The 25,254-nt window shown below is 38.9% G+C and overlaps 1 protein-coding gene across 8 annotated transcripts in view; it reads left to right on the top strand.

Moving 5' to 3' along the window:
- HERC2 (HECT and RLD domain containing E3 ubiquitin protein ligase 2) overlaps positions 1-25,254 on the top strand; it is a 259,145-nt gene that overhangs the window by 138,420 nt on the left and 95,471 nt on the right. For all 8 annotated transcript variants that reach the window (XR_010404924.1, XR_010404925.1, XM_064570045.1 and 5 more), the window contains 15 exons: positions 418-599; positions 1,158-1,305; positions 1,384-1,580; positions 1,814-2,044; positions 2,932-3,070; positions 4,594-4,737; positions 7,514-7,656; positions 11,950-12,217; positions 12,362-12,498; positions 12,996-13,094; positions 15,197-15,365; positions 15,464-15,589; positions 17,207-17,315; positions 17,449-17,588; positions 24,677-24,867. Coding sequence is in view for 6 of the 8 variants with exons in the window: in XM_064570045.1 (XP_064426115.1) it covers positions 418-599; positions 1,158-1,305; positions 1,384-1,580; positions 1,814-2,044; positions 2,932-3,070; positions 4,594-4,737; positions 7,514-7,656; positions 11,950-12,217; positions 12,362-12,498; positions 12,996-13,094; positions 15,197-15,365; positions 15,464-15,589; positions 17,207-17,315; positions 17,449-17,588; positions 24,677-24,867 (2,423 nt within the window). In the remaining 2 variants the exon portion in view is untranslated. The remainder of the gene's footprint in view (positions 1-417; positions 600-1,157; positions 1,306-1,383; positions 1,581-1,813; positions 2,045-2,931; positions 3,071-4,593; positions 4,738-7,513; positions 7,657-11,949; positions 12,218-12,361; positions 12,499-12,995; positions 13,095-15,196; positions 15,366-15,463; positions 15,590-17,206; positions 17,316-17,448; positions 17,589-24,676; positions 24,868-25,254) is intronic.

Here is a 25,254-nt window from a genome sequence, read left to right as displayed (position 1 = left end):
GCAGACTTCTTAAACTTGGATTGGAAATTTGTGGTACAGATTAAATGTAAACAAGATCATGGGAGATATTTAAAACACATGAGGTTATAAAAAATATACAAGATGCACTCTTACTAGTAACTGCTATTTGAAAAGTGAGTCATTTTCTTACTGTCTAGAAATAGTAAGTACATGAAACTTCTTAACTGGTTTGAGTTACTCATATACTTGAGAGGTTTTAAGAGTGTTGTAAAGTGTTCCTTGAGCTAACTGCAGGGTCTTCTCCCACTGCTCTCACTTTGAATGAGTGAAATTGTAATATATTTGTAAAGTGGGTTATTTTTGAAAATAATATGGTAGGTAAATTAAAAGTGTAGATTGTACTGAGTATTTATTTCTAGAAATTTGATGCCAAGCTAGTTTGTTTCACTCTGGCAGCATCCCCAAACAGGATGGTGTGCCGGGAGCAGCACCGGAGCTGGTGCACGCTGGGCTTCGTGCGGAGCATCGCGCTCACGCCACACATGTGTGCTGCCCTCAGCTCCCCACAGTGGATTGCCCTGCTCATGAAGGTCGTGGAGGGACATGCACCTTTCACCGCCGCCTCCCTGCAGCGGCAGGTAATTGTGCTGCTGGGCTGATCCTGCTCAGTGAGTTTTGGGACTGTATGACCCCCTTAAGAGGTGGCATCAAGATACCAGTGCTCCTAGTCATTATAATTAGGTGCCTGTACTCAATAATGAGTGCAGAAAAGAACTGGAACCAACCCAAAGTAGATTTTCTAGTGCAAGGGGCCGAAGTTTTTGATTATTTTAGATTGATTAAATTGCTAAACTGTAGTTGACTTGCTTGTCTTTGAAGTGATAAGTCCTACCATCTGCTCTTATGGGCTTCATAGGAGTTGTAGTGTAATTCTCTTTAGAAGAACTAAGCTGAAAAGAATTACTTTTTAATGAAATAAATACCCGCATCTGTAATGTACCTTTTTATAACCCCTGATAATCTATATCTTTAATTAACTTGGGTGTAATTATCTGGTTGTAAAACAATGAATATCTGAATTTTCACATAATTAATTGCATTATAGGAACAAAAAAAAAGTAAAAATCTGTTATTTCTTAAGCTAAAATCACAGTGGTTTTCTTTAACGTTTGCCATTTTAAATTGTCTTTTATCAGATCTTAGCTGTGCATTTACTGCAAGCAGTGCTTCCATCCTGGGACAAGACCGAAAGGGCAAGGGATATGAAATGCCTTGTGGAAAAGCTGTTTGGTTTCCTGGGCAGCTTGCTCACCACCTGTTCTTCAGATATCCCATTCCTCAGAGGTGGGCAGCTCTCCTTATTTGTGTCCTGGTTAAGTGAGCAGGGCACCATGTAGCTCCTCTCTCATACGTCTATTTCAGAATCTACTCTGAGGCGGCGGAGGGCACGCCCGCAGGCCTCCCTGACCGCCACCCATAGCAGCACCCTGGCAGAAGAGGTGGTGGCACTGCTCCGCACACTTCACTCCTTGGGTCAGTGGAATGGGCTCATAAACAAGTACATCAACTCTCAGCTCCATTCCGTCACCCGCAGCTGCACAGGAAAGCCGTCAGAGGGGGTGGGTGCTGTGTTTTCAGATCTGATCATTTTTTTCTGTAAAATGTCGGTTTAAATTTTAAGTTTTCTTTTTAAGTGACATGTATTTTGTTTAAAGATATTTTAAAATATATTTTACTAGAAATAACTATTGAAGAAACTAGTATAAAAATGAACTTGGCTTAGCTGTAAATGTGTAAGAAACAGGCAGCACCCTGGGCTCTCTTCTTCAAGCTGGCTATTTGTCTGCATTAGGCCCTGTTAGAGGACTACTTTCCTGATTCTGAAAACCCTGAGGTGGGGGGCCTCATGGCAGTCCTGGCTGTGATCGGAGGCATCGATGGTCGCCTGCGCCTCGGGGGACAAGTCATGCACGATGAGTTTGGAGAAGGCACGGTGACTCGCATCACCCCGAAGGGCAGAATCACTGTACAGTTCTCAGACATGAGGATGTGTCGTGTTTGCCCATTGAATCAGCTGAAACCAGTAGGTGAACTTGTGTTCAGTTACTTGGTAATAAGGCAGAAGAGTTTTATACTAGAACTGGGTTCTAACATCAGTGCTGGAATGAACTTGATTTTCATAGTTCATGTCTGCCATCTAGGAAGCTGTGCAACTTGTGGAAAGCCATCTATCTATCTTCTCTTGTTCCCTTTGTGCCCCTGTGATAAATAAGGCCTATCTCATGCTGTTACATGGATTAGTAGTTCATGTCTTATTTTAGCCGCAAAAGACATAAAAGGGCATTAGCAACACAGAAGGTACTTGTAACTATGTTTGTTAGTTTTAATTATCTTAAAATGCAAATTTTGAAGTTTATTTTTTATTGAACAGCTCAACTTTTAAAGAAACCTAAAGATGATTCCTTAAAAAATGACCTTTCTTCATGTAGAAAATGCTTAATTGTGTTGAGTGACTTAACTTATGTACTAGCAGCTACTTTCATCTTAAATCTGTGAATTAGGGATGTACAGGGAAAGTGAGTGATGTATATTACTTCAGTGTGACCTAAGTGTAATCAGACTATCTTCCTGTAAAATACTGTTTTTGATTATTACAGAAATGAAGGTATGCATGTTGTAGAAAATTTGAAACGGATAGAAAATGCCTAAGAATATAATAATGCCACCCTGATGTAATTATTGTTGGCAAGTTGTAAAAGAAAAAATCAATTTAGGTTATGTTTACTTACATAGAAATCTCTATTTTGCCTTTAATGTCATCTCTTAAAGTGATTATTTTTAGATATAAGAAGACTTACGGATACATGTGATAATTTCAGAATTAAGATTCATGGTTATGATCATTTTCAGAACATTTCATTTGCTCATTTCATTGGACAGACTTTGAAGGTTTCTGTGTTCTTGCTTTAGCTCCCTGCTGTGGCATTCAGTGTCACCAACCTGCCCTTCACAGAGCCGATGCTGTCTGTCTGGGCTCAATTGGTAAACCTCGCTGGAAGCAAATTGGAAAAGCATAAAGTAAAGAAATCACCTAAACAGGGTTTTGCAGGTCAGTACATGGTGCTTCTTGATGGAACAGCTACAGTCTTAACTGGCATTGTTAGGACAATGTTTGTCATTTTGTCAGAGCAAGTTCCTGCCACTGCCAAAGTCTTTGGGTTCCAGTGGATTGACCATTTGTTAAGTTACTGTGGGCATGAAACCTTGAATGTGGTGATAAGAGTGTGTAATACAAAGAATGACAGCATGGTGGGAGCAGCCCCTGAAGAGCCCCAGGCTTCCCCTCAAGCCTGTTTTCCAGTGCCAGCATGTATTCTGAACAAGCTTTTTGAAGAGGAATCTGTATTCTTTCTCCCTCCCTGTTAACCCCCCAGCCATGGCCCTGTGGCCCAATTGCCCTTTAGGAGCTTTGCTCTTGGCCTCATCATCACCAGACCCAGTAAGGTCTGCATGTTTTGGACCTGCTTTACTTCATATCTGTGGACGTTGGGCTAAGACCAAGGTCACCTGTGCCTTCCTTCCTTTGGTCTGCAATAGTGCTCCCTTAATTTTCCTTACACTGCCCCTTGCATGTTCTTTGAGAGTTTTTCTTCCTGACTATTCTTTGCACATTGGAAATTCTTACGGTTTTCTCCGTAACTTCTGGCTCGTTGTGCCCACTCTTACTGAGTTTTCTCACCCATTTCTCCCTATTCCTGTGATTGCTGCTGCAGCATTTATGATAGTGAGCACCTTTAACTCTGGATATCCAACTCACATCTCTGGCTGGAGGGCCACGTGCATGTACACGACAGCATGTTCAGAATTCCACTAACCTTGTCCTTTGGTCCCCATTTCCATCACAGTGAATAAACCTCTTTGCCAGGCAGTCAGGCTTGATGCTGCTCCATCCTATTCCATCTCACATTGCTATGCTACCTTCCATGGCCTCCAGCGTGTCCTGCCTTGGAACACTGTTGCCACCACTATAGTCCAGCTGTTCTTGTGGTCTGCCTGAATCTTTGTGGCAGCTATCTTCGTTTCCTCCTCAGTCGGCTGTCAGGCCCCACTGCAGTCATTTGTTTAGATAAGACTCCAGGGAGTGCCATGATCTTGTTGAGTTAGAGAACTGTATGTTGTGAGTATCCAACAAAACTGTCTTGGAGGAGTCTTGGCAAGAAAAGGTGAAACTATTTTGTTTGTGATGTAGGTATCTAGTTGAAATTTCAGCAATGTGGGAAACGTTTGATTATACTAATAATAACTAACATGGATCTAACTGTGTTAAACCATTTAATTCTCACCCTAACCCATGAAAGTAGCTACAAGGGGAGCAGGAAATGGGGAAGACCTGGGGGAGATAGAGGATGCTTATCCAGAAGCACTAGCCAAAACACTGGGAAAGACAAGTCCTTCATTACTGACAGTATTTGGCATGGCCAGATAATTCCCACAGGGCAGGGCATTGTTTATGCCACTTTGCAGCCATGGCACTTTGGTTTGGGAAGCAGAACACCTTCCCCAAGGCCATACAGCTGGTGAGAAGAGCCCAAGCAAGGTGTGTCATTCCCGCTGAGTCCTTTTCTCCCACAGGACAAGTAGACCTGGATCTGCTGAGGTGCCAGCAGTTAAAACTGTACATCCTGAAGGCAGGCCGTGCACTGCTTTCCCACCAGGACCAGCTCAGGCAGATCTTGTCTCAGCCAGCTGTTCAGGAAGTCACAGCTGCTCATACAGGTACCTTTTAAAGGAAGCTCTTATAGATCTGTAAGGAATGCAGGTGCTCCCATAGAAAACAGGCAAAAGACATGAATAAATAGTCCGTAAAAGGGGAAACAGATGGCTTCTAAATATATGAGAGAGATGTGCAGCCTGGCCAATAATTGATGAAGTGCAAATGACAGTGTCGTTGTCTTACAAGACAAAAGATTGAGGGGATCTGGTGGGAAGGGAGGAAAAACAGTGCTCTCCTGTTTTGTTATTTAAAGTGTGGCCCATGGACCAGCAGCATTGATGGCATATAGGACCATGTTAGACACAGACTCTCAGGCTGCACCCCAGACCTAAGAAATCATGGTTTGCATTTTAATAAGGCCCTCCCGGGGTTTATAAATAAAACATATAAAATATTACTGCTTTAACACATTGCTAGTGGGAATTTAAGTTGGTACAACCACCTAATGGGCATTTGAGGAAATGTTACCCTTTAAAATGTATATACACACACACACATACACAGCTATTATCTGTATCTCTCTGTTCTCTATATCTCTCCATTGACCTCTGAGTCATCTTGTGGGAATTTATCACATGAAAAGGCATGAAGATAAGTGTTTACAGAGGCTCGTTATGGCTTCTTTGATGGTACTGTTTTTAGGTTGAAAACTGGAGACACCTAAATGCCCATTATTGGGTGGTGTATCTACACAGTGGAATACCACGGCATCATTCACAATGATGATACATATATATGTTCATAGCCATGGGAACATGAAAATGATAAATAAAAAAGCACATTGCTATGTATATCTCTTTGTAGATATGCCATAGATTCATCTGCTTACTATACTTTGACAGTGGAATTTCAGCTGCCTTTATTTTCTTTATACTTTCCTATATTCAGTTTTCTCGAATAGCCTTATATCACTTAGAATAGGAAAAACCCCCAACGTTATAAAATATTTTTTTGATCATCTACTATTAAAAGACATGTGCTAAAGTATTATGGGGAGCAAGATAGTCCTTATTTATGATTCCAAACTCTCTGGGGTCAGAGTGAGAAGAGAAAATGAATGTAGATGGCTCTGTGCAGTGTATGATGCCAGTGCCCTGTGAAATGTGTAATTGCAGTTCCACAGGTGTCTTGGGGACATTGGTGGCTGAGGGCTGGGGAGGACAGCTTTTGAAGGGTGTGGCAAACCCTAGGTACAGCGTGATGAGGAAGCTCTGTCCTGATGGAAGAGACGGTAGGGCACAAACATAGCAGTGAGTATATGGGTGAGTATTGAAGTGCTTCGCTTTGCAAGGAGCTCAGGGTTTATTGATGAACGTGGGCCAAAAGCTGGAGAGGTCAGCTGAATTCATGTGATAGAATGCCTTGAATACCAGGGTGAAACTTAAGGCTGACTTAGAGCTGCAGTGAGGACCCACATGGTAAGGACTGATATTCAGGATGATAAATCTTCTAGTGAGGTATAGGAGTATTTGAAAAATGAAGGCCATGGAAATGAGAGAATTGCTTTTGTGTCAAGTGATAAGGTGTCTTCTGGGGGAAGGCATGAAAAATGGAAAGAAGGTTCCAGTAGACACACTGGTATACAGTGTAGTCTTTTCGATAATAACTGCATGGGAAACCAGTGAAAAGTCAAAGATGGCTGATGTTTCAAGCTTGAGTTACAGGGAGGGCAGAGGGGCGTGCCTTTGACAAAAATTAGGAAATACAGTGGAGTTTGGGGTGTTTTGTTTCTTAATCTTAAGAGGGTATTGTGAATTTAATTTTAATGTGCTGAGTATAAGATAAATCTAATCAAAGTGCAGATTTATTCTGTATTAGACAGTAGGGACCTTAAAGATAATCCACTATTGTAGAAGATCAGGAAACCAGAGCCCAGGGAATTAGATTGGCTGTTCTCTGGTCACCCTGATGAGTAGCTCTGGAGACACTGAATCAGGGTTACTATCCCATGTATGGGACAGAGTAGGGGCTCCAGACAGAGCTGTGTAGAGCAGGGCTTGACAAATTACCATGGCCACCAGTTTTTATAAAGTTTATGGGAACACAGCCATGCCTACTTGTTTACATGTCATCTTAGGTGGCTTTCACTCTGCAGTGGCAGAGTTGAGTAGCTGTGATAGACATGTGGCTGGTAAGTTTGAACTGTTTACTCTCCCTTCAAGAGAAAGATTTTCCAACCCCTGATCTAGAGGATTAGTTGAAGTCACCAACCAGCCAGCAAACTCAAATGGTGAGTGGGCTCGAGGCAGTGGGACTCAGTGGGCCTGGGGCAAACAGGAAGTGCTAAATGCTTCACCCAAAGCTACTCAGATTAAAACAGACAAAAAGATGTTACCCTGACCACACAACATATTTGGAATTGGTGTCAATTTATGGCCTGAACAGGGTTAGCGGGAAAAGCCAGCGTGAAAAATACAAACTTGGGAGCGTCCATAGAAGGGGGCGGTTTCTGAAGCAATGAGTGTGCACCAAGAAAGAGAAGGTATAAGAATTGGACCAAAGGCAGAAATCTGAGAGGTAGCCCCCCCCCCCTTTTTTTTTTTTTGGCTCTAAAGAAACACATGAACTAACAAAGGATAGATGCCAAAAAGCAGGGAGTGGAAAATTCTTTAGAGACTAGTTTTTGATATCTGAGCCTTGAAGATTTTGATGGTCCAATGCTTGAAGATGTAGAGATCATATTCGGTTTAACATGTTTAATGCATTATCTTTAATAGTAAAGAGATGTTAGGAGTTGAAATATAATTTACTCATATTTTGTTTGTTTTTTAAATTCAGATGATGGAGCAGCTGCATCCCCTGACCTTGGGGACATGTCTCCTGAAGGGCCGCAGCCTCCAATGATCCTCTTGCAGCAGTTACTGGCCTCGGCCACCCAGCCATCTCCAGTGAAGGCCATATTTGACAAGCAGGAGCTAGAGGTACAGTAACAGCCTTGGCAATTTTAATCTGTTACATTAAATCGGGAACAATATTTTTTCTAGATGTATGTTTTCTTAAGGATATATTCTGAATTTTAAACGATACGCCAAAGTAATTCTTATGACTAGTTAGGCTTTAACCATGTTTGTCATAGAGCATTATAATACTAGTTAGAGGATGGGTGAGTTGAAGTTTAATCTTACTATTTTTTAAAGATTTTATTTATTTATTTATTTATTTATTTGAGAGAGAGTCTAGAGCAAGCCAGGGGAGGTAGAGGGACAACAGACTCTGCACCGAGTACGGAGCCTGATGCAGGGCTCGATTTCACGACCCTCAGATCATGACTGAGCTGCAATCAAGAGACACTTAACCAATCGAGTCACCCAGGCATGCTGAAGCTTAACTTTATTTTGAATATGTGTGAATTATTTGAAAAAGTTAATGAGATTCAACATGGGTCAGATGCTCAAATAGTTATGGTGTAATAATCTTTTTCTAGGAAATATTGTTATTGAAGGAGCCCCATTAGGCCTAGGAATATTACACTGGCAGGTTTTTTCCACTCACTCCAAAGGCTTTCTTGGGCATGCCCTGTTGCTGCCAGGCTTGCAGTCCTTGCCCTGTTGCAGAGCACATGTGCTGCAGTGTAACTTGGGGCTGGGGCTGTGGGCAAGTTCCCATAGAAGTATGACATGTGACCAGGTCTAAGAGTGATGTGGATTTTCATGGCCTGCAGCATGAAGGATTAGATGTTTCTAAAAATCCTTCTTTTGGGGCACCTGGGTAGCTTAAGTCAGCTAAGCGTCTGTCTTTGGCTCAGGTCATGATCTCGGGGGTCCTGGATCGAGCCTGCATCAGGCTCCCTGCTGAGCAGGGCATCTGCTTCTCCCTCTGCCTTTGCTTCTCCCCCTGCTCATGCTCTCTCTCAAATAAATAAATAAAATCTTTAAAAAAAAATAAAAATCCTTCTTTCTATGTAATATGTAAAAAACTCTGGATAAAATCTCAAACACAAAAACAAAACCTTGAGTGCTCAATTTGGCAGGCGGAACATACCCTAATAGAAATCCTCAGAGACCAAGACTGCAGGGAGTTAAGGGAGTGAGGAAGCAGCTGCATCAGATTGTTGGGAGGGCTGACAGCAATCAGGTGGGAGGAAGGTGGAGCGCAAAGGGAGAAGGCAAGAAATGTTGGGCATGAGGATAGGGAGCAGTGCGGTCTGAATGCCAACTATTTGTTAGGTCTGAAAACCACTAAGATGAGAGTTCAGGTTAAAGTGGCTATAATGTGGCAGCGCTTCTAGTCACCTGTAGAGATAAAAAGAGGGCACTGAGAGCAATTGAAGAGTGAATTGGACAGAATGCAACCTGGAATCACACTGGGAGGTGCCCAGTGTTAAGAGGAAAGATGTAGAAGGAAATGGAGAGTTAGCCTTTAAGAATGAGAAGGACTGTTGTAGCAAAGAGAGATCTTTTTTTTTTTTAAGATTTTATTCATTTATTTGAGAGAGAGAGTGCGAGCGAGAGAGCAGCAGAGGGAGAGGGAGAAGCAGACTGCCCACGGAGTAGGGAGCCCAATATGGGGCTCCATCCCAGGACCCTGAGATCATGACCTGAGCTGAAGGCAGCCGTTTAACCAACTGAGCCACCCAGGCACCCCATAGAGATCTTCCATTGTTTTGACTGTCTCTATTGATTCTGATGGAAATTCAACCATCATTCTTTTTTTTTTAATTTTTATTATTTTTTAAAGATTTTATTGATTTATTTGAGACAGAGAGAGAGAGAGTGGGAGCAAGCACAAGTAGAAGGAAAGGGCAGAGGGAGAGGGAGAAGGAGAAGCAGACTCCCTGGTGAGCAGGGAGCCCGATGTGGGGCTCATCCCAGGACCCTGAGATCATGACCTGAGTGGAAGGCAAACACTTAACTGACTGAGCCACACACGAGCCCCTCAACCATCATTCTTATTGTTCTGTATGAAATGCCTTTTTCTCCCCCTTTGGCTGCATTTAATATTTCATGATTTTTTTTGTTTTATTTTTCTGCAATTTGACTAAGATGTGTATGTATTTTTTAGCTCCATCTTCTTGGGGTACATTTAAGTTATGTGCATCTCTGGCTTGATATTTTTCCCCCCACCAAATTTGGAAATTTGTTAACCATTTTTTCCTGTTCTGTTCTCATTTTGTTCTTTGCTAAGAAAGATTATTAATGCATTTCTGTTTGTTTTGTAGGCCTTTCTTTTGGTTAATCAGCTTGGCTAACTGTATTGATCTGTTTTCAGGGTCAGGCTGTTCTGCTTTGTTGGGTCTAAATGTGCTGTAGGCCATCTAAGAAATTCTTTGTTTTGTATTTTCAGACCTCATATTTCCATTTGGATCCTTATTTTATAGTTCTGTAAAGCTCTCCTGACAGTTCTTATCTCTTCACTCTGTATTTTTTACTGTATGTATATTTAAAAAACATGTTCCTGATAGTTACGTTAAATTTCTTGTTTGGTTATTTTACCACCTGGGCCAGCTGTCAGTCTGCTACTATTGGCAGTTTTTTTCTCTTGATTATGATCAGCTATTGGTTCTGCTTCTTCACATATCTATAGTTGTTAAAGTATTCCAGAAGTTTCAGATGTTACATTGTATTGCCTCTGTGTTCTGTCAACGTTTTCTGGAGAATGTGGAATTTTATTCTCATAGATGGTTCATTACCTGACAGTTCTCCCCAGTCCTTTGGAGACTTGGTTCTAGACTTTTTTTGTTGTGGTTTATTTTTGTTTTGCAGCTAGACCTGGTTTCTGTATTCTCATTCTACAGGATTTAGAATCTTTTCTGAGGTTTCAGTGGGAACCTCTGCACCTTGACCAACTCCATCTAACTTTGTTGGACTGGGACCTCAGACTGTCTCCCTAGCGCTGGGTAGCCATAGAATCCCTCTAGCCTTCCTGCATTTCCTTTATGCTGGGTTCTTCCGGGTCTCACAAATGCTCAGTTTTGGAATCAGTCAGTAATTTGGGATAGTCTGTATGCATATTTTATGATTTCTCCCTCACTTCTCATTGCTCTGGCAGGACTGAATTCCAGCCTCTGATTGTAGTCTAATAAACACTGCCCTGTCAGCTTGCATGCTGGTTTCCCTTGTGGTCAAGGGTTGTACCTATTCCAGTTTTGATTGCTTTGGCTGTTCTCCAGGACCTTCAAACAGTTTTTGAAAATATTTTGTTCAGGGTTCATAGTTATTATTAGTAGAGACTTAGTCCAGTGCACCCTAAGTCCCCATTACCAGAACTTCTAACTCAGTCTAGTTCAGAATTGTAAGCTTTTAGCATGAAGCCTGTCACTTCTGAGTTATTCACACCTCACAGCAAACCTTTGGTTTTTGACACTTCCTAAGCACTGAAAGGCTTACGGGAGTCCTTGGTTTCTTCTTAATTTCTTCCTCACATGCTCAGTTTAAAAAAAAAATAGCAAGTCTTAGGCCCTATGAGAATAACTGGAGATGAGGAGCAGAGAGTTTCAAGTAGTTCAGGGAAAGGGTTGTGTGTACTGGAGGTAGGGAGTCCCAACTATAGACCCCAGCAATGTATACGTTCATTGATTGATTGTAATTTGTTTCCCAGTATTTTTTATTTCCCTTATTTTTTATACCATGTTTAACTCAGAGTGGTTCTTTTACCTGTGAATCATTGAGAGCTGACTTGATGGTACATGAAAGAATCCCATGTCATCTCTGGCTTATCTTACAGAGGAAAAGAGCAAGAGACTGTGGACACTGCCTGGTCATGGGGAGGGGGTCAGGGACTCCTACTTTCCCATCCAGCTCCACTCACTCTGCATTTAACTTGCTCAGCTTGTTTCCTACTCAGAGAGGCTGTGAAGTTTTCTTTAATTACATTGATAATTGGCTAATTTACTGGGTACTGTGCATGATGAAGCAGGAGTTACTTGACCATCACATCTTTCCGCTGCATTAAACTATGAAAGTTGTCTTTGTTGTTTGTTAACATATTTTATCCATTCATTTAAAAATAACACATGTAAGTCTGAGTTTCCTGTACTTTTGTACTGCATTTCATAGTGGAAGCTCGTAATTTCCATTTGCTTAGACTGCTTAAGACTCTTGACTTTTCTTAAAAAATATTTTTTATTTATTTTCTTAAAGTAGGCTGTGCACCCAAGGTGGGGCTTGAACTCAAGACCCCATGATCCAGAGCCGCATGCTCTACCAATTGAGCCAGCCAGGCACCCCAGTCTCTTGACTTTTATAAACCTCCCAGCTCCACTCTCATTTGTCCAGGCTGCAGCTCTGGCTGTATGTCAGTGTTTGGCTGTGGAGTCCACTCACCCGTCAAGCCCAGTGTTTGAAGACTGCAGCTCCAGTGAGGCCACAACGCCTGTCCCTGTGCAGCATGTTCGCCCTGTCAGAGTAAAGAAGCGCAAACAGTCACCTGCCCCTGCTCTGCCTATTGTGATTCAGCTAATGGAAATGGGATTTCCTAGAAGGAACATAGAGTTTGCGCTGAAGTCACTCACTGGTGCCTCTGGGAATGCTGCTGGCTTGCCAGGTATATTGTTTTCCTTGTGGGTGCTTCACTTACTGTGCCCACGCATTTGTTTGTAGGTTTGCCTTAAAATGCTAACATCAGCAGCCCGCAGGCAGGCTGGTGCTGTGGATCCTCACTGTGGGTGCACTGTGTGCTTGCTTGTAGGCGTGGAGGCCTTGGTTGGGTGGCTGCTGGACCATGCTGATGTGCAGGTCACAGATCTCTCGGATGCAGACACAGGGTCTGAGGAGTGTTCAGATGAGGAGGTGGTGGAGGATGTGGACGACTCGGCCTACGCTGTGGTCAGTGCCTCCTGTGTGGTTGCCCCACCTCTTGTGTCAACCTGATCTGTGCTCTGGGTTTCCTGCATGCTCTTCCATGGGGCCTCTCTGCGGTTCTTCCGCACACATAATGAAGCTGCTAAGTGGTGACTGGGTTTTCTGTGCCTTAATTACTTTAGCTTTAAAGCAGACCCTTGTTCCAACATCTAGTGATGTTGGGTAGCCATTAGACTGTGCTTTATTTAAAAAGCATGTTTTATATGACACAGAGACTTCTGATTTAAGTAAATCATTTCATGGGATTAATTTGGAAATAACTCAAATTTTCCATACTTTTAGCTTTTCATATTCATTCTGTTTACTATATTGTTTAATATTTTTTAAATGAAGAATTTTATAGTGAAAATACAGCATAATATTTCATACTTTATTTTTTAATATTAAAGGTTTCACATACTTCTTTTTAAGTAGGTTTATCTGGTTCACAATTTTTAAAAAAATATATTTATCTCTTGTAGTCTACTGGTGCTGTTGTAACAGAGAGCCAGACATACAAAAAACGAGCTGATTTCTTGAGTAATGATGATTATGCTGTGTATGTGAGAGAGAATATTCAGGTGAGTAAATGTCTTAGCCTGGAGCTTTACTCAGGTTTCTAGTCAGTGTTCGAGCATCTTAGAAAGTCAGAAGCCTGGTGGGGGAGGGCATAGCCCCTAGCAAGGAGGCCACTGTTACTGGAGCAGAGGACAGAGGAACAGAAGATGAACAAGGGGTACCAGAGCTAGAGAGCAAAAGGTGGTTTGTCCGTAACGACATGGCACAGACATATGTGCTTCTCAATTATCCCCATTTGGACACCTAAAAAATCTATTTTTGCTTGTTTTTCTTACATCATTCTTATTGCCAACTAATTTTTAAAATCTAGTTAGGCTCTTTATGTAGTCCTTTATTTATCTTAAATCCTTTCTTTTCTTGTTTTATTTTATTTTATTTTATTTTATTTTATTTTATTTTATTTATTTTTTTTTTTTAAGATTTTTTATTTATTTATTTGAGAGAGAGAGAATGAGAGACAGAGAGCATGAGAGGGAGGAGGGTCAGAGGGAGAAGCAGATTCCCTGCTGAGCAGGGAGCCCGATGCGGGACTCGATCCCGGGACTCCAGGATCATGACCTGAGCCGAAGGCAGTCGCTTAACCAACTGAGCCACCCAGGCGCCCTCTTTTCTTGTTTTAATTCTTTTCTGGTTAGTATACTTCAGAGAAAATCTCAGAAATCATCTCATTTCATCTGTAAATATGTCAGTATGTAGTCCTAATAGATAAAGGAGTTGTCTTTTTTTTTTTTTTTTTTAAAGATTTTTATTTATATGACAGAGAGAGACACAGCGAGAGAGGGAACACAAGCAGGGGGAGTGGAGGAGGGAGAAGCAGGCTTCCTGCGGAGCAGGGAGCCCGATGCGGGGCTCGATCCCAGGACCCTGGGATCATGACCTAAGCCGAAGGCAGACGCTTAACCATCTGAGCCACCCAGGCGCCCCTGTCTTTTTTTTTTTTAAAGTAAGCTGTATCCCCAGTGTGGGGCTTGAACTCACGACCCCAAGATCAAGAGTCCCATGCTCTACTGGGTGTGCCAGCTGGGCACCCTGATAAAGGATTTAACATAACAACATTACTGTTACCTAATATTAGGTAACAAAATAAACAGTAATTCCATAATATCATCTTATACCCAGTGCTTGCTCAGATTTCCCCAGTTTTCTCAGAAACTGCTTTTTAAAACAGTAATTTTTGAATTTGGATCAAACAAGGTCATACACCTTACATTTGGGTGATGTCTTTCTGAAATGCCTTTTAACCTAGAACAGTTGTCCCCTTTTTTTTCTCCTTTTCATGTCATTTATTTGTGGCTAAACTTTGTTGGATCACGTCTTCCTCCCTCCCTCTGCATTTCCTGTAAAGTCAAAATGAGGTCTGGTGGGGTTGGGGGGAGCTCTTGGACTCAGGCAGTGCCTTAGGCATGAATGCATCATATGGACCAGCGGGCAGTGTTGTTGGTTAGGTCTTTTTCGTCTACTTCCATCTGTTAAGGAGTTCTCTATTGTACATTTTTGTGCTTTGATAGCCGTTCATGTCATCACCTAGATTTGTCATGAGGGCTTGCACAATAGTGGTTTTCTAACTTTGTCATGCCTTCCAGATTTATTAGCTGGAGTTTATTCTTTGAAGAACTCTTTTTAAATCAACTCTAGTTACTCTTTATAATACATTTTATATAAGAAAGGCAGAATAAATGCTTGTTTTGTTTTAGTTTTGCTTTATCAATTTTCAGAATGGTGAATTGGTGCCATGGAACTTAGAAAGGTGACCAAGAAATTTTGCTTATTATCATTGTGATGAATTTATTGGCTGATAAGTATTTGATGTGTTTCAACCATTAGTCCTGTTGATCAAGTTGTTCTTTTGAATGAACACTCTGATCTTTGAGAGCTCCCTTGCTTTATGGCACAAGTTGATCCATGTTCATTTATGTATTTCCTGCCCCAGACCTTAAGCCAGCCAGTTTTCTAAAGATCCCTGGTTCCTTTTAGTGTAAAATGATTTTGAGAATACACTCTGGGTGCTAGAGGAAATCCTTTTTTAGAAATAGAATAATGCTACTTATAATTGTTCATTTCATCTATACACTGGATTGGATTTTTATTTTAATTTTAATCTTAGGTGGGAATGATGGTTAGATGCTGTCGAACATATGAAGAAGTGTGTGAAGGAGACGTGGGCAAAGTTATCAAATTGGATAGAGATGGACTACATGACCTCAATGTTCAGTGTGATTGGCAGCAGAAAGGAGGCACTTACTGGGTTAGGTATATTCATGTGGAACTTATTGGTAAGCCCATTCTAAAGTTCTTTTGCTTTTTCTTAAGTAGAGACAGAGTTCTCAGGAATAAATACTAATTATAGTTTACTTATTATTGTAATCTCTAGGCTATCCTCCACCAAGTTCTCCGTCTCACATAAAGATTGGTGATAAAGTTCGCGTCAAAGCCTCAATCACCACACCAAAATACAAGTGGGGATCTGTGACTCATCAAAGTGTGGGGGTTGTGAAAGGTAATATTATCCAGGCAACAAAATTCCAGATGTTAGCTTTTCATCAGCTAATGTAATAAACTCACTTTTTTTCATTCAAGGGCAAGAAAAACAAGTATGAAGAAAGTCTATGATATATAAATAGCTTTTTTTTTTTTTTTTTTTTTTTTTGCTTGTCAGTGCTCTCTAGTCCAGGAACACACCTATAGTTGAACAGTCAGGTTTATTAACTCATTACCACTCGGGAGGATGCATACCCTGGAAAATAGGGTGTCTCCGTAAGTGGGTATAACAAAGGACTAATGGGGTTTGTGTTGGATATTTTGGGAAGGCTTCAAAGGAGTGGGGTAATTCTAAGAATGGGTATCTTAATAAATATTAATCTATAAGACAGGGAAAAAATGGAGCTAGGGTGGAGTTAATGATTGGCAAGGAAGCAGTTGTTCATACTAACCAGGATGGGGGAAGTGGGGGGTTAGGGAGGGTATCTGATTGTGTTTGTGGTTTGGATTAGATTTGAACTTGATCAGACTGACTAAAGAGTGGTTTTGCTTTTGTCTTGATCTGTCAGTCACAGGATAACCTTGTTTGATGTTGGTGTTCTGTAAACTTGTTCTGTCATTCTGCCAAATGGCCTATGTGTGAGTGTCTGGCCACCTCCCTCAGTTGGGGAGTATTTCTGTCTCTCTCTCCTCTCTGCTATAATAAAATTTAGGACTAAATTTAAGAAATGGAAATGTGCAAATGATGTGAGTTAAGAACTGGAAACACAAAATTCTTTTCAGTTTATATTTAATGTGATATTATTGAGATTTCAAATCAAACACATGGTATACTTTAAAAGGTCTCCTATGTCCATTTTAACAATCACATGAGAAGTAATTAAAAATGCATCCGGTTTTATTTTATCTTTAAACTCTTTTAAGGCCATAGAGAGATCCTGTTTTGTTTTGTTTGAACCTTGTACCTCTTACGGTTGAATAGCTTAGATTAGAAATGGCCATAATGGTGGTGCTTCCCCAGTGTGTGGGAATGTTAGAATGTCTCAAGTTACATAAGAACAAATGGTTTATTTAACATTTTACTTTAACATTTTTCTTTACTTAAGAGGTTCTTAAAAGCTTTATAAGTCAAAACACAGATAAGTTTTAAAAATAAGAACTTGGTTCAGAAGTTAATGTTTGAGTAGCAGAGTGTTCTTACCAAAGGACAAGAGATCTCTTGACATTATTATTGTGATTTTTATTTCCTAAGATACTAAATGGAGTTTTTGACTTGTTGTAATTAAAAACAAAGAAACAAACTTATTGTGGAAAATTTCAGACATATACAAAAGTAGAGAATATAGCATAAAGAACCTCCTTGTGCCCATCACTTGGCTTTAATAGTTGTCAACCCCTGGCCAAAGTTGTTTCATCCATGTTTCCCTCCCTTGATTATTTTGAAGCTAATCCCTGATTGAGGTCATGTGTTAGTTCATCCATAAGTATCTTAGTATGTCTCTCTAAAAGAGAACTACTCTTTGTAAAATGTAAATGACTACAGTATAATTATCATAATGATTAGGTATAGTTTAAATTTTAACATTAGGCTTTTATTGGTGACTAAGATGTTTTAGCAGTTTCTATTGTGTCCTAGCTTTCAGTGCAAATGGAAAAGATGTCATTGTCGACTTTCCTCAGCAGTCTCACTGGACTGGGCTGTTGTCAGAAATGGAGTTGGTGCCTAGTGTTCATCCTGGGGTTACGTAAGTTAATTTTTATATTGCTAGATTTGTTTGGGAGGAATCGTTTTCTTTGGAATTAAATTTAATAAATTGCCTTAATTTAATAAATGACATTATCTTTTTCTTATCAACGCAATGGTTGTTTTAAAAATAGGTGTGATGGCTGTCAGATGTTTCCTATCAATGGATCTAGATTCAAATGCAGGAACTGTGATGACTTTGATTTTTGTGAAACCTGTTTCAAGACCAGAAAACACAACACTAGGCATACGTTTGGCAGAATAAATGAACCAGGTATGGTAGAATGGTTATGCTCTTTTTCATTAAAATATTATTAATGAAATCATTGTGCACATGTATGTTATTTAGTTTGCTCTTTGAAGTTCATGTTTATATAGTGAGCACTGCACAGTGTGCACAGTAAAAAAGAAAAATGCACACACTTGAAAACTTGCTGTCTTCTTTTTTCAAGCAATGAGGGACTACGGGCATTAGAATAACAGGGTTTGTTTGCTTGTATTTCCATAAATAACGTTAAAAGGGTCTCAAGAAACTAAAAAATGTTTTGTTGCATGGGGTGTGGAATTGGATAGATATATGTCTTTTATTATATCTTTTTTTATTGTGGCAGAATATGTACAACACAAAATTCGCCATTTTAATCACTTTGAAGTGTACAATTCAGAGAATGTTGCACAACATCTCCACTAGTTCCAAAACTTTTTCACCACTCCAAACAGAAACTCTGTACCATTAAGCGGTAATTCCCCATTTTCCCCTCCCCCAGTCCCTGGGAATTAGCTTGATGACACCAGGTACCACATATAGGTGGAACCAAAATTTGCCTTTTTGTGTCTTATTTTACTTTTGTGTACTTATTTTACTAAGGATTATGTTTCCAGGGTTTATTCCATGTTGTAACATGTGTCAGAACTTCATTTCTTTTTATGGCTGAATAATCTTTCATACATACCACATATTGTTTATCTATTCATCTATTAACAAACATTTGGATTGTTTCTACCTTTCAGTTATTATGAATAATGTTACTGTGAACATTGGTGTACAGATCTGTTTGAGTTCTTGTTTTTAAAATTGGGAGTGGAATTGCAGGGTCATATGGTAGTTCTTTGAGAAAACTCCAAAATGTTTTCCAGAGTGGCTGTACCATTTTATATTCCCACCAGCAGTATATAAGGGTTCCAATTTCTCCATGTCCTCACCAACATTTGTTATTTTTCATGTTTTTTTAAATTACAGCCATCCTAATGGGTGAGAAGTATTATCTTCTGATTTTCATTTCAGTTTCCCTAATGACAAATGATATTGCGCCTCTTTTCATGTCATTTTGACCATTTGTATATCTTTTTGGGGGATATGTCTATTTAAGTCCTTTGCCCACTTTTAAACTCTTGATGTTGAGTTTTAGGAATTCTTTAAGGGACGCTTGGGTGGCTCAGTTGGTTAAGCGTCTGCCTTCGGCTCAGTTCATGATCTCAGGGTCCTGGGATCGAGCCCTGTATCAGGCTCCCTGCTCAGTGGGGAGTCTGCTTCTCCCTCTGCTGCTCCCCAGGCTTGTGCTTTCTCACTTGCGCTCTCAATTGAATAAAATCTTAAAAAAAAAAAAAAGAAAAAGGAATTCTTTAAATATTCTGCACGTTGAACTGTATCAGGTGATTTGCAAATATGTCATCCCATTCTTTGGGTTATCTTTTCAACTTTCTTGATAGGATTCAGTGATGCATAAGTTTTTAATTTTAATGAAGTCCATTTTATCTATTTTTTCTTTTGTTGCCTGTGCATTTGGTGTCATATTTGCTTTCTGTGTCCATTTAACAGACCATTGCTACATCCAAAGTCATGAAGATTAGCACCTGTTTTTCTTTCTAAGGGGTTATAGTTTTAGCTCTTAAACTTAGGTTTTGATCCATTTTGAGTTAATTTTTGTACTAAGAGTTCAATTTCATTCTTCTACATGTGTGCATCCAGTTTCCCAATGATTACTTACTGAAAAGACTGTCCTTTCACCATTGAATGGTCTTGGTACCCTTTTTGAAAATCAACTGACCATTGATGTGAGAGTTTATTTTTAGGCTCCCAATTCTGTTCTATTGGTCTATTTGCCTATCCTCATGCCAGTAGCAAACCATACATTGTGATTATGTTAGCTTTGTAGTAAGTTTTTTTTTTTTTAAAGATTTTATTTATTTATTTGAGAGAGAGAGAATGAGAGACAGAGAGCATGAGAGGGAGGAGGGTCAGAGGGAGAAGCAGACTCCCCGCCGAGCAGGGAGCCCGATGCGGGACTCGATCCAGGGACTCCAGGATCATGACCTGAGCCGAAGGCAGTCGCTCAACCAACTGAGCCACCCAGGCGCCCCTGTAGTAAGTTTTGATATTGGGAAGTGTGAATCCTCCAAATCTGTTCTTGTTTTTCAAGATTGATTAGACAATTTGATATCCTTTGAAATTCAGTATAAATTTGGGGATGGATTTTTCTACTTTGGTAAGCAATAGTTTTATAGGAATTGCATTGAATTTGTATATTGATTTGGACAGAATTGTCATTTTAATAATATTAAGTTTTCCAGTCCATGAGCAAAGGATATCTTTTCCATTTACTTAGACCTTCTTTCTGCAGTTTTTCTTTCAGCAATGTTTTGTGATTTTTCAGTGTACAAGTCTTTGTGCCTTCTTGATTAAATTTATTTCTAAGTATTTTTTATGCCATATTAAACGGAATTCTTAATTTCCCTTTTGGAAATTGTTAGAAATTTGTTGCTAGTATAGAGAAATGTACACTACACTTTTAATACATTTAGTGTATTGAATTAATATCCAGCAGCTTGGCAGAATTTTATTTGTCTCCTGTAGTTTTTTTGGTGTGGTTTCTTTTGGGTTTTCTACATATTAGATCATGTTATCTATGAACCAAGATGATTTTACTTCTTCCTTTCCGATTTGGATGCCTTATATTCCTTTTTCCTGCTTTAGCTAGTTCTTCCAGTACTAAGTTCAATAGAAGTAGAAAAGGTGGGCATTCTTGTCTTGTTCCTGAATTTAGGGGGAAAGCTTTAGTCTTTCACTATTGAGTATAATGTTAGCTGTGGGTTTTTCATAAATAGCCTTTCTCATGTTGAGGAAGTTCCTGTCTAGTTCTAATTTGTATTATTCTCTTATGTGGGGGATTTATAGAATCTAGTGTTAGCTTCTTTTCAAGGCTAACTTAGAATAATTTCTTTTTTTTTCTTGATCGGCCTGCCATGGGTTTATCAGTTTAATTAGTCTTTTCAGAGAGAGAAATTTTGGCTTTTTTTGCTATTTCTCATATCTTTATTATTTCTTTCTTTTTCCTATGGAATTGGGTTTAGGTTAATTCCGGCCCCCCCCCCCCCGCCCAATCTTCTTGAGGTTAATGCTTATCTCGTTTTCTCACTCTGTCTTTTCTAATATATGAGCTTAAAAAGATTTTTAAATTTGTTTTTAAGCAAGGCTTAAGCTGTATCCTGCACTGCTGCTATATAGTGATAGTCCATTACTTATTTCAAAGTATTTTTAAAATTCCCTGAGAATTATTTTTTTGTTTTCATTGGTTTTTAAATTTCCAAACACATCAGCATTTTTACTGGTTTCTGCATTGCATTCAGAGTATATATCCTGATTGACCTTTGACACTTTTTTTGAAACTTGTGTATGATTATATAACTTCATATATGATGGGATTTTATAAATGCTTTATGTGTGCCTAAAAAAATGTCTCCTGCAGTTCTGTGGCAAAGTTAGTATTTGCTTAGTGTATTTTTATTTATTTACTATTTTAAAAGATTTATTTATTTTAGAGAGAGAGAAAGAGAAGAGAGTGCACGTGAGGGGGGAGGGGCAGAGGGAGAGTTAGAATCTCAAGCAGACTCCCTGCTGAGCACAGAGCCTGACACCGGGCTTGATTCCAGGACCCTGAGATCATTACCTGAGCCAAAATCAAGAATTGGACACTTAAACGACTGAGCCACCCAGGAGTCCCTTAGTGTATCATTTTTTAGCCTTTTACCCTCAATCATTCTGTATTCCTGTATTTTTGATATATTTCTTACAAGTTGTAAATAGTTTTTTAAAGTTCCAATATGATGATGTTTGTCTTTCAAACGGATCATTTAGGTATTTAAGGCAATTGCTGATGTATTTTTATTTAAATTGACCACTTCTCAGTGTTTTTTATTTTTTCGGCCTGTTCTCTGTTCTTCTACATTCCATCTTTATTTGGGCTGATACGTTTTTTATTATTTAACACCCCAGCCCCTCCCCACTTTTTGGCTTAGAAGTTACACACATTTTTAGTATATATTTAATCCATATAAGTAGTGTATATGTTATACACATTTTTAATAGTAGTTAGAATATTAAAACATCCATTTTTGACTTACCAAAATCTAATATTATTTAATATTTTTATTCTCTCCTAAGCAATGCAAGGACCTTAGATCCCTTTAACTTTATTTAGCCTCTTCTGATTTAAAATTATCATGTTTTTATTGTGTTTTACAATTTTACACATACACATTTTTAACATTCAAGACATAGTATTGTTATTATATATAGCCAGTATTTAGATTTTTTCACATACTTAATATTTCATTTTTTTCTATGTCTTTCATTTTTTATCTATCATCATTTTTCTCCTACCTGAAGAATAGCCCTTAATATTTTCCTTAATGCATCTCTGTGGTTATGAATTACATTTTTGTGTGTCTGAAAATGTCTTATTTCTTCTCCATTTTAGAAAAATACTTTTGGGAGGAATTTTCTTTAAAAATATTATTCCATTGTAATTCAGCTTATATTATTTCTGTTGAAGTCAGCTGGAAGTATAGTTATTGTTCCATTAAAGCTAATCAATTTTTGTATTTCCTCTTAGTTTGTTTTTGAGATACTTTTTTGTTTTTATCTTACACAAATTTTACAAGTGCATAGAAATGTGTTTCTTTTTATTTATCTTCCTTGGGGTTAGCAGGACTCTGTATTTTTATTTATTTTTTCTAGCTTTATTTAGCTATAATTGACATATAACATTGTGTAAGCTTAAGATGTACAGTATGATGATTTGGTACATGTATATATTGCAAAATAATTACCACAATGAGGTTAGTTGATTAGTTAACAAATCCATCATCTCATATAATTACCTATGTGTGTGTGTGTGTGTGTGTATGTTGGGTAGGTAAGAACATTTAAGATCTACTCTCAGCAACTTTCAAAGCAGGACTTTTTAAAAAATCTGTGGCTTGATACCTTTTGTCAGTTCTGGAAATTTTTCAGTCAGTCAGTATTTCTTCAAATATTGTCTGTGTCCTATTATCTCTTCTATTTTTGGGACTCCTTCCACCTGTGTCAGACCTTCTCTCTATCCTGTAAGTGTTTTCACCTTCTCATTTATGTTTTCTAAGCTTTTGCTCCTCAGTTTTTCATTCTAGATATTGTTCAGTAATTCTTTTTTCATCTGAGTCTAGTCTGCTAGTAAACCTATTAATTGAATTCTTATAATTTTAATTACTATATTTAACAGTTCTAATCTTTGTTTTTAAAAATAGTTTTCAATACTCTGCTGAAATACTCAGTGTCTTATCTTTTCAAACATAAGGAAGTATGGTTATTTTATTTTATTTTATTTATTTTATTTTTTTTGAGGGCAGGAAGATGAAATTTTATTTTATTTTTTTAAATTTTATTTTATTATGTTATGTTAGTCACCATACAATACATCATTAGTTTTTGATGTAGTGATCTACAATTCATTGTTTTCGTATAACAAGTATGGTTATTTTAAAACCTGTGTCTTATAACTCTAATATCTGGAGACTCTGTGGATCTCTTTCTGTTGTGGGTTATTTCTGGTAGTTTTTTTAGTCATGTTATCTAGTCTCATATGCCATTATGTACTGGACATTATATTTAAAAAATTATTTCTTGAATCCATTTGAGGCCTAAGATATTATTCTCCAGAGATGAGAGGAGGGAGGGTTGGTCTTCTAGGTAATTGGGGTAAGTAACTATCTGGGCTCATCTCAGTCCAGTTTCATTGACTGAGATATTTCATGCTAAGCTATAATCTGTAAAAATAAACAGCACTGCATAGTTAATCTTCCTCTTGGGATTTTTCCTGTTGGGATCCTAACCCAAAGTGTGGGGGTTTTATGGCTATCCCCTTCTCTTCTGGTGGGCTCTGGACTCCAGGTCCGGGTCCCCCCTCTCCCCTACCCAAGGCTTTGAAAAGTAGCATTTTTTCTTTTTTTGTTTTTTTGGAGGCTTTCCTTACTGATGGTTACCATCAGGGAAGAATAGCTTCGGATACATAGCATTGCTCATCTGGACATCTCCATTCACTTAGCCTTCCTCAGATTCTGGCCGCATAATTCTTTAGCATCATGTTATTTCTGATACTTTTAAGATTTATTCATCTTTAAATGTTTCATCTGCTTCTTTTAGTTGTCCTCAATGGGAGGGCTAGATGAATTTCCAGATTTGCCATTTATGGAAGTAGAAACTTTACAGATTTGTTTTTGCTTTGCATTGGTAACGGCATTTAAAAAAAAAAAAGATTCTATATTTTAGAGAGAGAGAGAGAAAGGGCGCATGCGTGTGTGCAAGTAAGGGGGGAGGGAGAGGGAGAAAGAGAGAGAATCCCAAGCAGACTCCATGCTGAGCATGGGGCTCAATCCCACAACTCTGAGATCATGACCTGAGCAGAAACCAAGAGCCGGATGCTTCACGGACTAAGCCACCCAGGCGCCACTGTAACAGCATTTTTAATAAGAATGTTTTTTGTTAGGACTGTTATTGAACTCTACATCTCCCCCACTTCGGTTTCTGTGTACCCTTCCATCTGGAAATACGTCACTCTGTTGTTACTTGAGAGTCAAGTAGAATAAATCATAACATTATATGAACTTCATTTCATAAATTGGTATAAAATACATTGGGATTTTTGAAGATGTTTTAGGTATTTATTAGTTCCATTTATTTATTTATTTATTTATTTATTTATTTATTTATTTATTTATTTATTTGAGAGTGAGCAAGCCAGCCCTGGGTAAGGGGGGTTGGAGGAGGGATAGAAGGAGAGGGAGAGAGGGAATCTTAAGCAGGCCCCACACCCAGCATGGAGCCTGACGTGGGGCTTGATCTCACGATCCTGAGACCACAACCTGAGCTGAAATCAAGACTCAGATACTTTACCGACTGAGCCACCCAGGCTATTAGTTTCTTTTAATTTGAAAACTTACTATTTTCTTGAAGCAGGAAGCTCATCACTAGATAGTATTCTTTATTTCTTGGTTGGGAAGGTTTTGCCCTACACATATTAACACTGTTCCACCACCATTAAATAGGACAGTCTGCAATATTTTGTGGCCGTTCTGGAAAACAGCTGAAGCGTTGTCACAGCACTCAGCCAGGCATGCTTCTGGATAGCTGGTCCCGGATGGTAAAGAGCCTAAATGTGTCATCTTCTGTGAACCAGGCTTCTCGTCTTATTGATGGCAGTGAGCCCTGCTGGCAGTCATCTGGTTCACAAGGAAAGGTAGTGTGCCATGGGGACACTTCCAGAAATGCTTTTATTTAGATGGCTTTACCTTTTAAGCTTCAAAATGAACTTTGAAAAACCTACTAAGTTATACTGGGATAGCACCTGTCAGTACTGATTTTACATTTTAGTTCATAATTATTTTTAAAGCTACTGAGTAATAAACCATCCAGTTTTTATTGTTAGAGATTTTAAATGATGTATGTAATAGATTTTATCTAACTGACCAATTGATAGAGAGTGTAATAGGGTGCTGTTATTTTTGTTACTCTCCCACATAAAATGTATGAGTTCAGATTCTGCTTCTGGTGAGCAGTTTTTCTAATATATCTGAACAAATAGGTATTGCTCTTTGGAATGTTATCATAATTGCACTCAAGTGTG

Source organism: Mirounga angustirostris, unplaced genomic scaffold (genome assembly GCF_029215605.1).
Source record: "Mirounga angustirostris isolate CCGP_5_RB_7025 unplaced genomic scaffold, mMirAng1.0.hap1 SCAF_9, whole genome shotgun sequence".
Lineage (NCBI taxonomy): Eukaryota > Metazoa > Chordata > Mammalia > Carnivora > Phocidae > Mirounga > Mirounga angustirostris.
Note: the sequence above shows the minus strand (reverse complement) of the source record. Positions and strands in the feature narration are given on the sequence as shown.